The sequence below is a fragment of the Schistocerca piceifrons genome, chromosome X, assembly GCF_021461385.2.
Source record: "Schistocerca piceifrons isolate TAMUIC-IGC-003096 chromosome X, iqSchPice1.1, whole genome shotgun sequence".
NCBI lineage: Eukaryota > Metazoa > Arthropoda > Insecta > Orthoptera > Acrididae > Schistocerca > Schistocerca piceifrons.
This window is the reverse complement of record NC_060149.1, coordinates 382,782,896-382,799,582: the sequence shown is the minus strand read 5'-3', so window position 1 is coordinate 382,799,582 and position 16,687 is coordinate 382,782,896. Positions and strand designations below refer to the sequence as shown.

Below are 16,687 nucleotides of genomic sequence, written 5' to 3'. Positions count from 1 at the left end.
AACAATAATATGCATTTCTGGAGGAGACGGTAAATGTCTAGATTGGGGGCCAGTAGTGTACTTACATGTTTTGTGCTACAATGTTGCTGACACTCGATGTGATGTACGATGGGAACGAAAGATGGTATGTATGCTACTAGTTCTATGCACCCAATGACAGTGACGGCAGTTCATATGTTTGGAAGCAAATGCCATTGTAACATTCTCACATTAGTTTAAAAGCAAAATCCAATATGTATTCAGATAGAAACAGCTGTATTCTCAGATCCCACCGTAACCACAACCTTAGAAATCACAACATATTCAGAATAGCTGAATATTTGTCACAGTAAATATATAAATTTCACAGCTGTGTCGTTGGGGTGAAGATGATTAAAAATAGTGATACCACAGGTGATACAGTTAGAAAGCAAAAAATGTAGAAAAGAAAATGGTCTGCAAATTAATATAAATCATTTCCTTTTGTTCATTTTATTTTTCCATGTTTTATTAAAATGTAGAGAACTAATAAATGACATAAATTTAGAATAGGTTTAATGTTAACTTTTTAGGCAGATACTTTGTCAATAAAACAGTTTGTAATTTTGATTAGTCAGAATACGTTAAAAATAAATTTTTCTCAAGAAGCCTCTTGGAAAAGAAGAAGAAGGGGGTCATTTTATAATCAGGGTCATTTTATGCTTGAATAAATATGGTAAATAAGTACTGTCAAACTTCCCTTTTGCCAGAGTTCTCAATAATGTTAGAAAAAGTAATACACAGTCGGCTTCTTAAATGTCTGACAACAAATGATATGTTGTCAGAATGACGTTGGAATTTCTAAAGGGTTCTGATATTGAGAAGGCCATCTCCATATACAGCTAGAATGTACTTCCAGAATGAAATTTTCATTCTGTAGTGTAGTGTGTGCTGATATGAAAACTCCTGGCAGATTAAAACAGTGTGCCAGACAGACCGAGACTCAACTCAGGACCCTTGTGTTTCATGGGCAGGTGCTCTGCCAACTGAGCTACCCAAGCCTGGCTCATGACCTGGCCTCCTGCAGCAAAGCTTCTGTGAAGTTTGGAAGGTAAGAGATGAGGTACTGATGGATTTAAATGTGTGAGGATGGATCGTGAGTCAGGCTTGGGTAGCTCAGTTGTTAGAACACTTGCCCACAAAAGGCAAAGGCCCCGAGTTTGAGTCTCGCTCCAGCACACAGTTTTAATCTACCAGGAAGTCTCATAGAATGTACTTAATTTGTTATTAGACAGTAAATTACAGGCCACTGGTATATTTTGTGATCTGTGAAATGTATCTGGTATGCAAATCACAATCTCCTCTTGAGTAAATTAGAATAGTACAGTATAATAGGACATGCTGCAAGATGATTCAAACCTTACACCTCTGATGGGAAACAAAGGATGTCATTACAAAATAGATGTGTATTAAGCTATCAGGCATCCTCCAACTGGGAACTAATTACTTGTGGTGTCCAACAAGGTTCCATCTTAGGGCCCCGTACTTTTACTTGTGTATATCAGTGAGCTTTCATCTGCAACATTACATAATGTCAAGTTTGTTTTGTCTGCAGATGAAACATACATTGCAGTAAATAGCAAATCAAATACAATATTGGTTAACAAAATTTTCATGAACGTTAATAAATGGTTCCTAACCAGTTCTTTGTCACTAAACTTTGAACACACAACATGCATTTTAGAACTTGGAAGAGGTTTCCTGCCAGTATTTGCCTAAAATATTATGAAAAACCAATAGAAAAAGTTGACAGTGTCAAATTCTTGGGATTACAACTTGATGATAAATTCTACAGGGAGGAGCATACCACAGAACTGCCAAGGCACCTAAACAAATCTCTGTTTTTGCAATTCAAATGTTGTCAGACTTAGTGGTATAAAAATAAAAAAAGCTCGCGTACCGTGCTTACTTTCATTCAATAGAGTCATATGGGATTATTTTTTTTATGGAGTATCTCATCAAGCCAAGCTTAAATTTTCCACATCCAAAAACGAATAATAAGAATTGTTTGTGGTGTGAACTCAAATATGTTCTGCTGAGGCCTGATTGGGGAATTATTGCTTTCCAATATATTTATTTGTTAATGAAATTTGCCATTAAAAATATCTGTTTTTCAAACCAACAGCTCAATACATGGAATCAATACTAGGAATAAGAATAATCTTCACAAAGATTTGAAGTCACTTCCTTTGGTCCAGAAAGGCATCCATTATTCAGGAACACATATCAGTAGCTTGTCAGCAGCCATAAAAAGTTGAACTACTAATAAATTCTAAGAGGAGCCTAAATTATTTATAGGTTGACAACACTCTAGTTCATTGACAAATTGCAAGTAGATATGACATGCATACGATGACTCTGACACTTTTCTGAAACAAGTGTTGCTATCTGAATAGAGGCATAATGGCCCAAAAGTGGTTGCAGCAATAAAATAAAGCTTTTTAAAAGTATCTTCGAGTGGTTGTGAACTCCTTCAACAGTCTTACAAGTTTTGTGTGTTTTTCTTATTGTGTAGCTAAAGTGTAAGAGAGTGTACATTCGGGGAATAGAAAGACTTTTATGTAGAACTGAAGATAATATGTTGGTTGATTTCACACATCATCCAACATATCTATTGGAACAATTTAACACTATTAAACACCTGAAACAAACATATTTCCTCCCACATGAAATGAATATTTTGCAAATGGCTCTAATATTTTGGACTGGTAATATTTCATTGGTACAGTGTTGAGTTTTGGAACTAAGACATGGAAATTTTCTTTTCAGACACCAACTGGCTTGATCGGAGCCCTGGCCAAGAAGAAGAGAAAAAGACACATGCGCAGAAACTAGAAAAGAAAAATAACATTTTACCATTGTGGGGGAATGAGCGGACCATGAATCTTAACCCATTGATTTTGACAAACATCCAGTCATCTCATTACTTCAAGGGTAGCTATTGTAATGTCTTAGAATAATTCTGTAATACTAACTTGATGGCCAGTGTACATGGAAATGACATTTTATAGGGTGTTTTTTTAAACGAGGGAATCACTCATCTGATGATGAATTTACCTGTAGATGAATTTACCTGTAATGAAAAAACACTGCTGCATTGAGAAATGTTAATATGAGTTTTTGTAAGAAAATGAAGCAAATATACGTACTTTTAAAGAGAGAGAGAGAGAGAGAGAGAGAGAGAGAGAGAGAGAGAGAGAGAGAGAGAGAGAGAGGGGTAGGTAGGTAGGTTTTTCAGCACTTCAGATGGATGGTCCATAATATAATGTTTAAACCGGTAGAAATTTGGGGATCAGGGGGCGGGATATAGTATTACAGCACTGTATTAATTTTATCCCTTTCAAGTCACCGATTGAGGTGGCGCAGTGGTTAGACACTGGACTCGCATTCGGGAGGACGACGGTTCAATCCCGCGTCCGCCCATCCTGATTTAGGTTTTCCGTGATTTCCCTAAATCACTCCAGGCAAGTGCTGGGATGGTTCCTCTGAAAGGGCACTGCCGACTTCCTTCCCTAATCCGATGAGACCGATGACCACGTTGTCTGGTCTCCTTCCCCAAACCAACCAACCTTTCAAGTCTTCATTGTTGGAGGAGGGTAGTGTGCACACATTGTGTGCAAATTAACAGTGTAGTGTAAAACTGAAAGAAAAACATTCTATCCCAATCAACCATTGTTAGTTACGAGATTGTGGAAACAGACATCCAAGCTCTAGTTGGGTACCACCAATTATCTGCAAAAATGTCAGACACTGTTAGAATGACAGTGGAATATTTTGTATCAATGGATAATGGAGGCTTCATTCACCACATTGTAATAAAGGTGTAACCCTCAATTAAAAAAAAAAGAAAAAACTAAAGCCTCAATGTAAGTGGCATGCAGAGGAGATGTGTATGCCTTCAGCAGAAAATCGGGGTACTCTACTTTGTCAGGGGTGCCTGCTAAAGTTCATTTATTTCAAGCTGACCCAGTCATGCACACATTATTTCTCTGTTTGCTTGTTATAAAATATAAATTGTATAAGTCAAATACACACATACAGTGTTGAATACAAGTCTTCAACCATATTGAAATGTAGACCATAATAGCAGGAATTGAATGCATACAATACTTGTTCACCTTTTTTTTTTTTTTTCCTCCAATTTGTGAAAAGTGACTAGGCAGTCTTGAGTAGTAGCTTCTTATTTACATTGAAGTTAAGAGAAAATGCAGGAGCTCTAGAACATGATTAAAATCTTTTAAATAATGCTCTATTTAAGAAACAGCAACATGAAAGTAAGCCAATCCATCTCCAAAAGTGTTAAAATCCCAAATGATTACTTGCCGTGGCAATGAGAATGCGCATTTAGCTGTCTGTGTAGTAGTGTGTCTGTGAATAGGTTTACTGTTGCTAGAAAAGGAGCTAGTGCTTGAAAGCTAGTGTGAATGCTGTTTTCTGTTATGTGTTTCTGTTCTCCACGCGTGATCTGCTGTAGGTGATTGGCTGCCCTTCCCTTATGTTGTGTCCATCCAGAAATTTCCATTATTGTTATACATATGATTACTAACTTTGTGTGAGCCAGGATGTTGTGGGCAACAAGACCCATTGTGGGCACAAGTATTAAAGACATATATAGTAAATGGATAGGAAAGGGAAACTGTTACATGTGTTAAAGCAATGTTGGCCACAGCATGCCAAACTACATGTGAGCACGATGTGAGGGACGAGGTTTGGCTTTACTTGGTACTTTTTGGAAGTACTCGGTAAAGCACGAAATTTCGTTTAGCATTGTGGTGTAGGATTTTTCAATTGGCACGACTTTCTTCAGTTTGGCAGACTTGGGGGAGTCAGTGATGTTTACCCTTCGCTATTTGTTTGTGGTGTAAAAGTAGTTCACAGGTCCAGTGGCTTTTTCCACGAAATGAGGCAGTCTAGCAATCTATCATCACAGGCCTTTAAATATGAATGGGAATGACAGAGGAAAAGGAGAATAATTCTCAATATCTATTACGCAATACACAGTCACGTTATAAACGGGTATCACAGTTTGCTGTGGAACAGCATTACTACATCATGCAGAAAGAGTTTAAAGATTTAGCTGACGATTACTGAGAAAAAATGTTCAACAATTGGCAGATGGGATTCATTGTTCTGTATGTCAAGAAGCACTCTGTGCTAAATTTGCAGGCATGGAGCATGTGACAAAATTGGTGGTACGAATGGTAAATTTTCTGAAGTCACATATATTATCCCGTGTCAGTTGCAACACCTTTCAGTCTCAAGATTTTAAACATGGCTGCAGCAGCAACTGTTAAAATTCTTCACAATAAAGGATGACAGCCAAAAACAGTTGCAGGATATAATTTTTTTATTAAAATTCTTGACCAAGATTTCGGTACATATAAATATACCTTCATCAGAAGTAAAACTTCTAAAATTACATCATGCACTGGAGAATAATAAAACAATTATGCCAAAAGGCGTCGTCAATAATTAAAATATCATCTCCATTTGTACAACATGTGTAATGGGCACAGGATCAAAGCGAACAGTTTACCACCGTTACTTCGCCTATGAACTACTTCTGATGAAGGTATATTTATATGTACCGAAACCTTGGTCAAGAATTTTAATAAAAAAATTATATCCTGCAACTGTTTTTGGCTGTCATCCTTTATTGTGAAGACCTTTCAGTCTAATTGAAAGAAGAGTATGGAGACTCTATTGGTTACTGCAAAGTACATTGGTTAAGTCAAGTGGCAAGCCCAGAATGATTTTTCGATTTAAAACCCACTGTTGTTGAATTTATAAAGGAAAAATGAGTGCATGAATGAAAATTAAAACAAGAATGGATTGAAGACCTTGCATTTTAAGTGGTCTTAACTGCACACTGCCCATGGTAAGAGAGAGCAATATAAGAAACAACTTATTTCTAATTTGATGATATGTTTAAAAAGAAAATTGCATTATGTAAGGGACAAATTGTGACAAAAAACATTGTCCATTCCTTTGTCTCATTGGCATTAAAGAAATCACGAGGTTTGAAGAAATCATTTTTCCCCTGAAAGAATTAAATGTATACCTTTCTAAAGTTTTTACTGCCAATCTGTTTTCAAAACCATTTGTCATTTCAGTTGCAAGTGCCCCTGAACATGTGGATATGCACATGGAAGTGAACAATCCACAATGTTAGTTCAAACTAGAAGACAAATTCTTTTACATTAAACCTGTCCTGGAGGTGTACATTGTCTTCCTCGGGAAGAGTTTCCATGTCTCTCTAATAGTAAATGTGATATCGATTTTTCAATCAGTATTTGTGCGTGAAAGGTTTTTTTTTTCTGTTGTGAAAATAAATAGGCCACAATTAGGTGGCAGCCTGACTTGAGAAGATCTGTTAAATTCTGTCTCTGTACATATGCTGATGTTCTGTAACACATAAAAATTATATTACGCCTCCAGTGCACCAAAAATAATTAAATAACAACAAACGTATGTTTTGTTTGTGATACTTGCTGTTGAGAAATATGAAATGGGAAACCAAGTCGTATATAGTGTGTCTGCATTCCCATTTAAATATGGCACATTTGCAGTTCCCCCCCCCCCCCCCCCCCCCCTTGTCACACTCAAGCAGAGTGGTGTGGCAGTGGAGGAAGTGTACAGCTAGGCAAGAGAGCTAGGGCACTGATAAGGCACTGGTGTTTAGAATTGCGGTTCCAGTATTGGTGGCAGACAATCTGAAAGTGGGACCTTAAATGTCGCATCGAGTACCATTCATTAGCAATCCTTTACATTGTAGCTCTATGCGCTGGGTGCAGCCAAAATATTCTTGCTCGTAAGAGATGGCAGTGACTACTATCAGTTTCAGTACTGAGTATAGCACGTGGACGCTATCTTCTGGGAAAATTTGGTTTCACTTGTAATTGCCTTCCTGGGGCATTTGGTCTCAGGCTTCTCAGAGCAGAACAAAGTGTATTCACATGATTCAGATTGAGTGTGTGTTTGCTTTGTTGGGCAAATGGTGACTTGCGTACCTCAGCAGTGTAATAGTTCTGCAGTGGTAAGTAGAGCATGAGACTTCTTGTCGATGATACAAATAATATTTCATATACCCGTAAAGGCACAAATTTCCGAGATATTGAGCGGGCATTGATGCGAAGGGCTCAAATTGACGATCTTCACAGGTCAGTGGAATCTGTATCTATATTCTCAACCTGGTTCCTACTTGTGTTCTGGTTATGTTGGTCAGAAGGTAATAAAATGGTAATGATTCCTCCTCCACTGCTGCTAATGATTCTAATGGGATTGGTAACTTTACTCGAATTCTGCATAGCCCTGCCAGAGGCTGTCTTGGTTGCAAAAGTACTAGGGTCAGATGCCCATGGATCGCATGGAGGGGTGCTTCCAGCAGTTCTGAAACTTTGATACTAGTGAAAGTACTACTTTCAGCAAGAGTGAAAAAAACCTCATGATGGTCAGCTGTGTTTTGACAGTTTTCAAGTGGTCCTTGAAAACTCCTAATTTATGACTTACTCTGTCTGCTTACTCTCGGATGTGTGTCATGAGGATGGCAGCTATGGTGCTGGGTATTGTTCTCCATGTCTTGGTCTAGGCTGGCCAATTGCGTGCTGCATATTTCAAGCATCTCCTGATTTCCTTCCACATCTACCTGTACCTGTTGCAACCCTACATTTATGTCCTCAGCATCTTCTGTGTCGGCAGTGCCGAATACTGTCTTTAGGATTCTGCCACCTGCATTTACCCAGACCCTTGTTTACTAAAATTACAAAACAATTGTGAGGTTTGGCGCAGCTGCTCCTGTAAATGTTCAAAAGCTAATTGCAATAGATGATATTCACTTTGAGTAGTATTTAGTCTTGCCCTGCCTTGCATCATGGTTTGTAATTTCTCAAAAGTGTCCTCAAGGTGCTGAACTTAGTTTCTACTGTTCATACATCAAAATCCAGGCTTAATGTCCAATGGTGCTCAGAGGTCACTATGTCTGGGTGCTGCATAAAAATTACCCCACCACTCAAAGGTCATACCTTGATACCTTCTGCCATTCTGGATTTGCCCCACAGGCTCAGGAGCACCATAACCAGGAATTTTCTGGCTCTCATGTTTTCCTTGGTTTTGCATTTGGCAACCGGAACTGATACAGCTACCTTCTGCTCTCTGTAAATTGGTGCTGGGTTAGGCTCTGTCCACACCCTATGAGAAGAGGAAATTCCCTGTCAGCCTACTTGCCCCCCTCACATTCAAAAAGTGTCCTCAGATTCTTCTTTATTGACTAAATTGCCGTATGAAACATTTGTTATCCCTTCCTCCCTCTCAGGGGTCTCGCACCTCTTTTATGAGTACATGCTTAGCCACTACAGGGCCTCAGCCCTTCCAGCCCTATGTCTCTTTCTGTGCTGAAAGTCTATCCTCCTACCATTCTTTTTTCCTCTCTGCCTTTCCATTGGATGGTCTTCTTTGTGCCGATTTTGCATGGATATGGTTTGTGATTTTGGACACTCGTTTTCCTCCCTTCCAGCATGCTACCAATTTTCATTTTTAACCATATGGTCCCCTTGTTAGGTTTGACATGCTGCGCATTTTCAAATTTTTACAGAAGTGCAGTGAAGGTCACAGAGAGTGGTGTATAATCCACGTTTTGTGCCTTTCTCTCTTCGCGCCCTTCGTTTCTTGCAAAATTACTATTCCAAAAACCCAGCATTGTATTCATTCTGTTGGGGTTGGGTTATCAAGTTCAAGCATGGTGGTTGTCCCTGACCATACAGGGATCACACTGTTGTATCCTGAGCTAGAAATTCCCCAAACAAGCAATGGAGTTCCTGCCTGTCATGGCTGGAAAGGGGGACTCCAAGCAACATTTTACTGGCCAGATAACCTTTTCTGTGGCTAGGTGGCACCCATGGAGAGAGCCCCTGTTCAAAGTGAATTAAAGTTTCTTCTACTAGTGGTCACAAGGACTCAGCCCCATGACACTACCTTCCTTGGCTGTGCTGTGAGGAGAGAGACAATCCAGGCATTGTAGTGCGAAGCACTGCACCCCATACCTGTAATGTACTCATACTGATGGGTATACTTTACTGCAACAAAACTCTTATTGAAAAGATTGAAGACAAATTTCGGGAAATTGAGTCTTTGGGAAAAATGAGAAATAGTTCATTATTAATTAAAACTTCCTCTGGTGCCAAGACTTCAGCTCTTCAGGCACTGCCCCACACAAACTAAACATGGTCCAAGGAATCATCGTCCACAGAGGACTTACACTCCAAACAGCAAATAGATCAGGAGCTCTGGACTAATCTCCGGTGGTGAGGCGTGCATTATATCGATCATGTCAAAAAGGTCCCAAGGATATTGTACAGATACAGGCACTTTTATCATGGCCTTTTGAAGTGAATGTCGTCACAGAGAAAGCTAGTCATGGCGTACAGGTACGATGCGAAACTGTATGTCCCACAACCTATGAGGTGCTTCAGATGTTTACATATTGAACATACGTCATCCCGCTGTATGGCAAACCCAAAATGCGGCAACTATGGGCAGTCACTCCATGAAGGTAGTTGTGAACATCCACCTTTGTATATAAACTGCATGAAACATCACCCTCGACATTTGCCAATTTTCAGGAAAGAGCACACGACCCAGGAATACAAATTTATTGACTACCTGTCATATATTGAGGCATGGAAGAAATATGAACGCCTCAATCCTGTGTGTATGACAGTCAGTTATGCCAAAATCACAACCATTGCATCCTCCCCCCTCCACCTCTACCCTCCCCAAACCAGATGTCCATCCTAATCTCTCATGGGACTTTCTTCAGGAACCATTTCCCATTTCCAGCCAGAAAGTGTTTTCCTTCTTCGATGTCTACCGGTAACAGGGCTCCCTCTCAGGATCTCTCTCGCCGGCCATCCCGGACCGGGGGCCAGCATCAAACAGTGGCTGAAGGAGCCATGGCCTGTGGATCCTCGGGCTGTCCATTCCTTATCTGTCCCCATGCTCAATGTGAATAACCCCTTGAGCAAAATAAAAAGGTGCTGTATCCCCCCACACAGTCAGATTCTGAGCTGCTGTTTGTGGATGTGGTTCCATCCCCCCTGCTGACAGACAGTACCGATCTTGCAGAGTGACTGGTCCCCCTGGCCCTTGATGCCTAAACTGGCCACCAGTAACGCGATCATTGAGTGGAACTATAATGGACACTACTGTCACTTGCCAGAAATACACCTCCTTACTCCCTCTTGCTTTCAAAGAAACACACATCACTGGTACCATTCTCCAGTGCGCCTTGGTTATCATGCATTGTGTTAGAACCATGCTGATTCCAAGAGGCAGCTTGAGGAGTCTCTATTTTGTTTCATATGGGTTGAGGATTTTCTCTGCCCGTGAACTGGGTGTTTTCCTCCTCATTTCATCATCATCATTCGTGACAGTGTCTAGGGTAGACTGTGGAAAAAAAAAGGGGGTGGACTGTTCAAAAATTGGGACTTTGTACGGGCGTCCATTAATCCATACACATTTACATTGATTTTTATGATGCAGTCCACTAAACCCTCTATTGAGTCTCCTTGCTTCTGTGTTACATCATTAAGTCATTTGCGATAATGCCGCAAGGTGTTTTTCCTGTACTGATCCAGCAACCCTTCCTGAAAGTCCATTTCTCATTGCACATCACATACATTCTGACACCTCCTAATAGTCTCAAGCAAGCTATACTTAACAAATGTCCATAACTGCAATTCCTTAATTTCGCAGTTGTATGCAAACTGTCCATGAAGACAAAAATGTCTTTCCCAGATTTACCATAAAATGGAGCCACCAATGAACCTGTACCAGCGTTGAGGATAGGTAAAGATACTCCTGAAGATGACCCTTCACTTCTTTCACCCTTCAGACAATCCAGTTTCCTTCTCAAAGTGTCATTGTTAGCTCTGACATTAGCTACCTTATTTAGTAGATGCTGAATAGTCTCTTGGGTTATTGCTTTCTCACTGACATACATTTTGCTCAGTACTACCACCTCAAGCATATAGTGTATGCAAAAAGGTAGGAAAGGACAAACACAACAAGAGAGGCCAGTACTTACTTGAAAACTTATGCTGAACGCCACTGCTGCTGCACCTCATGCTCTTTGAAGTTCCATTGGGTGACGATTTCCAGCTCCGGCAGATATTCAAACACCAACATTGTAAGGAGTATTCTTTAGGATGGGAGTGGGCGAGTGGTACTCTGCTGGTAGTTGGCGACAGAGTGGGCAAAGAAGGCAGCTGATCCATTGATAGAACACTTTATTGTCAGACACAGACAGACGTGGTTCAAAATATTCGAAACAGACAGACTGCAGACGATGAGAGGTGATCCTCGCATATCAGTACAGATGTACTGACACAGATGTTCCCCATGAGCTGTAGCGACGATCCAGCTACCACAGCACAATGGCAGATGGTGCTGACGACTGCCAGGTGGCGGCACGGCAGCGAGGTGACATCTGCGTGCTCAGGTCAGACACTTGAGCAGCATTAATCGGTTCATGACATTGCAGAGGCAGTGTCAAAGATCCAGCAACAACTGACACAGGCCGTGTGTCATTGGATGGGTCAGCTGTGACAACATGGCAGCAGGCTTATCCTGGTGATTTAAATCCCATTTCCACATACTGACAGTTTCGGAAAGCCACAGTGTCAAAGTTGCATCAAGACGCGTGGAGTGAGGTCGATGGCCTGGTATGGCATAACTGGTGGGCCGGTGGTTATGTGGTTGACATGCAGAAGTGTCATCTGCAGAAGCAGTGTCTCTGCTAATGCTACTGAGCTGGTAGGGCATTGGCCAGTGGACACTGGCCTGGTTTTGCTGCTGGGCTGCTGTCCCGGCTTGCCGGTGTCTGTGCTGTTACAGTGGGATGCCTACAGTGATGATGTGTGATACATTGCCATGTCCACATTTGTGTTTTCAGTGACTCTTATAGAAGCAGCCACACTTGGTTCCTTGCCATACATGAATGTTTTAATTTATAGTATTGGATATCACGATCCCTTTTCAGCGTATACTTTTACTGTGTCAAATATTGGAGATATGACCAAAAGCTTGAAAACTGTCACTGAATTTACTGAGAGATCTGATCTTGAACCTTTTCCTCCTGCCAGCAAATACCATTTTAAAGAACCATGCAACTGGTACTATAAGCCACACATTGTAGGCTTTTATTTTTTCCTTCTGTAATGTTGATAATTAATTTGTCAATAATGCTAATATGCAAAAGAGAATGATCTATTACTGCAAGAAATGAATTGTGTCTCACTTTTCACCAGCTTCATACACATATATGAGTAGATCCTTCTGTCTCCCCCTAGCTTATAGAACAGTCCAACGATGTTCGCTTTCTGCTGCAACGTGTTTTGTGAGAGCACTTCACTTTTATCATGGGAAATTTTCTCGACATTGAGATATCAAATTTTTATATCAAAGATATCCCTACCAAGTTTCAGTGTCCTGCTGACCAAGCAATAACACATCCAGACTATACTTTCAAGGAATATCAGGACAAGCTCTCTGGGGGTCTATCTTAACTGGTTCCAATTTCACCTTTTTGCTAACTGAAATAATACTTGAAAGGGCTACAGGCTGCTGCATTCATCTGTCACAACCTTTTTTATTACTGTGTTGGCACTGAGAACATTGTCAGTGTATTAATTATAGTTATATATGTTATAAATGTTGACAAGTGAACAGAGATTCAGGATCATAACCTTATTAATTAATGTTCATCCATTTTGGGAAAACATCCCCCCCCCCCCCCCATCCTCTCCTCCTCCTCCTCATCCTCCTCCTCCTCCTCAGTCTTCACTAGTGAGCTTAACAGATTGCACAATGTTGACACTACAAATATACAAGTGCTGGGCTAAAATGCACGTACAGTGTTGGCAGCTCTTGTGTTGCTTGCTGATGTTGGAAATTCATTGACATTGGTCATTAGCCAGTCCGGTCATAGTATAAATTAGCCATTGTTAATCACTGAATCCAATGGTTTCTTTTAACAGAAGACACAGATTCATTACATTTGAATTCAATGTGGGTAGTGTCAGAATCAGTTTTATTGGTCTGGTAGTTAGAAATTTTAAAGTTGCTTGCTGATCTTCATATTTATTTTCTGAGTGGGGGGGAGAAAACAAAGGGAAAAAAACTAAATGCAATGGCACGCTGACCTATAGCAGAGCCTTAGGCTTATGTTAGGTTGGAAATGTTACAATTTGATTGACAGTTGGCAAAATCAATGAATGTGAGTGGAAAGAAACTAAATGTACTGACTGTGAGGCCTTTAGCATAGCCTGAGACCTGGGTTAGGTTTTAATGTGACAGTTTGGCTGAAAGTTTGTGAATCGAATGGATCTCAACACAGAAATATGATTGCCATAACTGATCTGTAGTTTAACCCAAGTTCTTCATTGTATTAACCTACTTGTATGTCTTATTTCGATTTTTTTTCCCCAAAACTCTGTGACAGTGTGGTTAGATTTTAACATAATAGAACAAAATACCAGATGACTTTTCATATGAACCATAGAAAATTGTGAACAACCATTCAGATTTGCCAATAATCAACTCTCAATTTGTTGTATTCAGTTTCCATCGTTCATCATGTGAGTTGTTGCCAACCTACGCTGCGCAACAGCTGCTGACTCCATAAGTGCACTTTTATCCAAATGATAGTAGTAGTAGCTTGATATAGTAAATGGCTAGCTTGAAGTGCAGAATAATATGTAGCCAAATGACTACCAGTGTGTTCCACATTTATATAACCAAACTGTCATTGTGTCACCTGATTGGCAAAGAGCCCCCACAATCACAAAGTGTGTCTGTGAGGTAATAAAGTGACAGATGTATGTTGGTGAAGGGATGTACCCCACCTTGCTTTTCCTATTGTCTTCAAAATACTTCAAAGGCTGTTGTTGTGCTCTTTAATTATCCTCATTTGTAGGAACGTCATTGTAAAAGACCAGTAATCCAATACATCGACATATCTGTGTGGTTTACCTATGCTAATGTTGTGGTAATGAGATTACCAAGCATGATCCAAAAGAGTATGCTATATAATGTATAAATACTTGTGAAACGTTACCAGTAAGTAATTATTTGCCCACATTTGTGAATTGATTGAATTTAAATACTGAGATTTCCCAGCAGATTAAAACTGTGTGCAGATCTGGACTCAAATCTGGGAACTTAGCCTTCCACAGGCAACTGCTGTTCCAGCCGAGCTATCAAAGCACAGCTCACAACATGGCCACACAGCTTTACTTCTGCTAGTACCTTGTCTCCTACCTTCCAAACTACACAGAAGTTGTTCTACATACCTTGTGGGACTGTCATTCTTTGAAGAATGGATACTGCAAAGATGGGGTTTAGCCACAGCTTGGGAGATTGTTTCCAGAATGAATTTTCTGCCAGCAGCAGAGTTTTTGCTGATTTGCAACTTCATCCCATAAGAAATTTGGAAAGTAGAAGACGAGGTACAAGCAGAAGTAACGTTGTGTGTGCAGGATGTGTGCCATGCTTGGATAGCTCAGTCGGTAGAGCACTCGACTGTGAAAGGCAAAGGTCTCACTGTTGAGTCCTGGTCTGACACTGGTTTTAATCTGCCAGCAAATTTCAAATCTCTTCACACTCCACTTCAGGGTGAAAATCCATTCTGGAATTTCAATAGTGTTTTCTTTTTGTATTAAGCTGGTATTACTAATATAATTGTCCAAGGCATTTTGCAAGAGTAAACAAACAACTAACCAAACTAAACAGTGATGGTTTTCATGCTGTTTATTATATTTTTATGTTTATTTTACTTGTTAAGCTTTTACATTGGTTAAAATTTGGATTTATTTTAATTTCATTGTTTGATTTCAGTCAATCTATATGAACTCAAAACATATCATGAGGTCATTGATGAAATTTATTACAAGGTTACCCATCTAGAGCCATGGGAGAAAGGTAGCAGGAAAACAGCTGGCCAGACTGGAATGTGTGGCGGAGTGAGTATATCTTCAATTGCTCCAAGTATGGAACATTGTGTGATGTTCATGTTTTGTTTACTTTACTTTACATTATTTACCAATTAGTAGAGAAATTGAGTCTTCGATGAGCATGTAAACAAGAATGAAAACTTCGACGTTTCACACTATACACACCAACAACCATCTGTCCGATGGAGCATACAACATTATTCATCTGAAAAGGCCACCTTTTACTACTAGTCCCAATTGTGGTATTGATGTGCCTTTGTCACTGATGAACAGCAGTGAGTTAGGGTGCATGAGCCGGGCACCTGCTGTGGAGGCCTGTACACAGCAACATTCACTTACAGTCATTGAGGAGACACTGTTGGTATCACCATGGTTCATCTGGGTGGCTAGTTGCTCAACAGTTGAACATCTGTTTGCTGGTACACATCTCTGCAATTTTTGTTCACCCCTGTCATCTATGACTCCTGGTGCACCACAGTTGCCTCAGTGTTGGTTTTGGATTGCGCCATGTACTTTAACCACAATGGCATGCAAACAGTTTACAAACTTGGCCATTTCGAAAATGCTTCCGCCTTTGCCCCGAAAGCCAGTGATCATGTTCATTTGGGCATCAGATAAATTGCTCCATTTCTGCTTTACGATGATTCCACTTTCTTCTGCATCCCCCTGATGCTCTTTATGTACCATCCACTGCTAATGCTGCCTCCTACCGTCCGTGAGTGGTTGTTGCACTTTAATGTCGAATACAGACAGTTGTCACATTAATGTGACTAGACCGCATAAAAATAAATAAATAAAATATGATTGTAGAGTGGACATGTAAACAAATTTATTCATAAGAGTTCATAGAACAGTGTCAGAAAAAACATTAATAAAAATGTAATCGTTCCTCTCTGTAGTGAAGATAAGAAAAATTGTAAGAACGTTGTGTATATACTGGGCATTACAATCAGAATTCCTAGAATTACGAACAGAGACAAAAATAAGCTTTAATACCTCATATGATCTGATGATTTATTACTTACAGGGTGTATACGACCCGGGACAACGAGGAAATCAGGGAAAAACCCGGGAACTTTCTCATCCGGGAGAAAACGGGAAAAACCCGGGAATTTTTCGGAATCCCGGGAATTTTTCATTGTTTTAGCTTTCAGTTAAATTTTTGTAATTTTGACTTTTAAGAATTGATTCTCTAGCAAAGAATGTTACTGTATCCTGCTACTGGAGAATGATACTGCAGCAATAAAATATAAACGAGAGGAAAAAATAAAATAAAACTTTAGTGGCAAAGGAAATGCGCAATTTACAACAACAAAACACCGTGCACGCACAAGCATTTGCAAATAGAAAAAATTTGTCAAAGGCCGTAGGGCGAAGACTATGTATTTCTTCATAACAATAAACTGCTTGCAATGAGCATGTTGTCACAACTGTTCACATTAAGTTCGTTTGACCAGTTGCCAGTGGGCTGTTGCGCATGCGCAGTTGACTCGCGTATAAGCAGTACCTTCTCCCGCTTCCCGCTACTTGAAGTTTGGCTGTTAGCTGTATCGGCAGTAGCAGCAAGCATCCAGATGCAAACGAGAAAAATTTTTCTCACACACCCTAGCTGCCAGATTCGCGCATGTACAGAGTTGTCTGAGTTGTAGTGGGGAGGGGGTTAG

General features: G+C 40.1%; 1 protein-coding gene across 3 annotated transcripts in view; it reads left to right on the top strand.

The window, feature by feature from the left end:
- LOC124722736 (pre-mRNA-splicing factor 38B-like) overlaps positions 1 to 16,687 on the top strand; it is an 87,349-nt gene that overhangs the window by 25,662 nt on the left and 45,000 nt on the right. For all 3 annotated transcript variants that reach the window (XM_047247878.1, XM_047247876.1, XM_047247877.1), the window contains exons 2-3: positions 2,788 to 2,952; positions 14,908 to 15,032. In XM_047247878.1, coding sequence (XP_047103834.1) covers positions 2,788 to 2,952; positions 14,908 to 15,032 — 290 coding nt within the window. The remainder of the gene's footprint in view (positions 1 to 2,787; positions 2,953 to 14,907; positions 15,033 to 16,687) is intronic.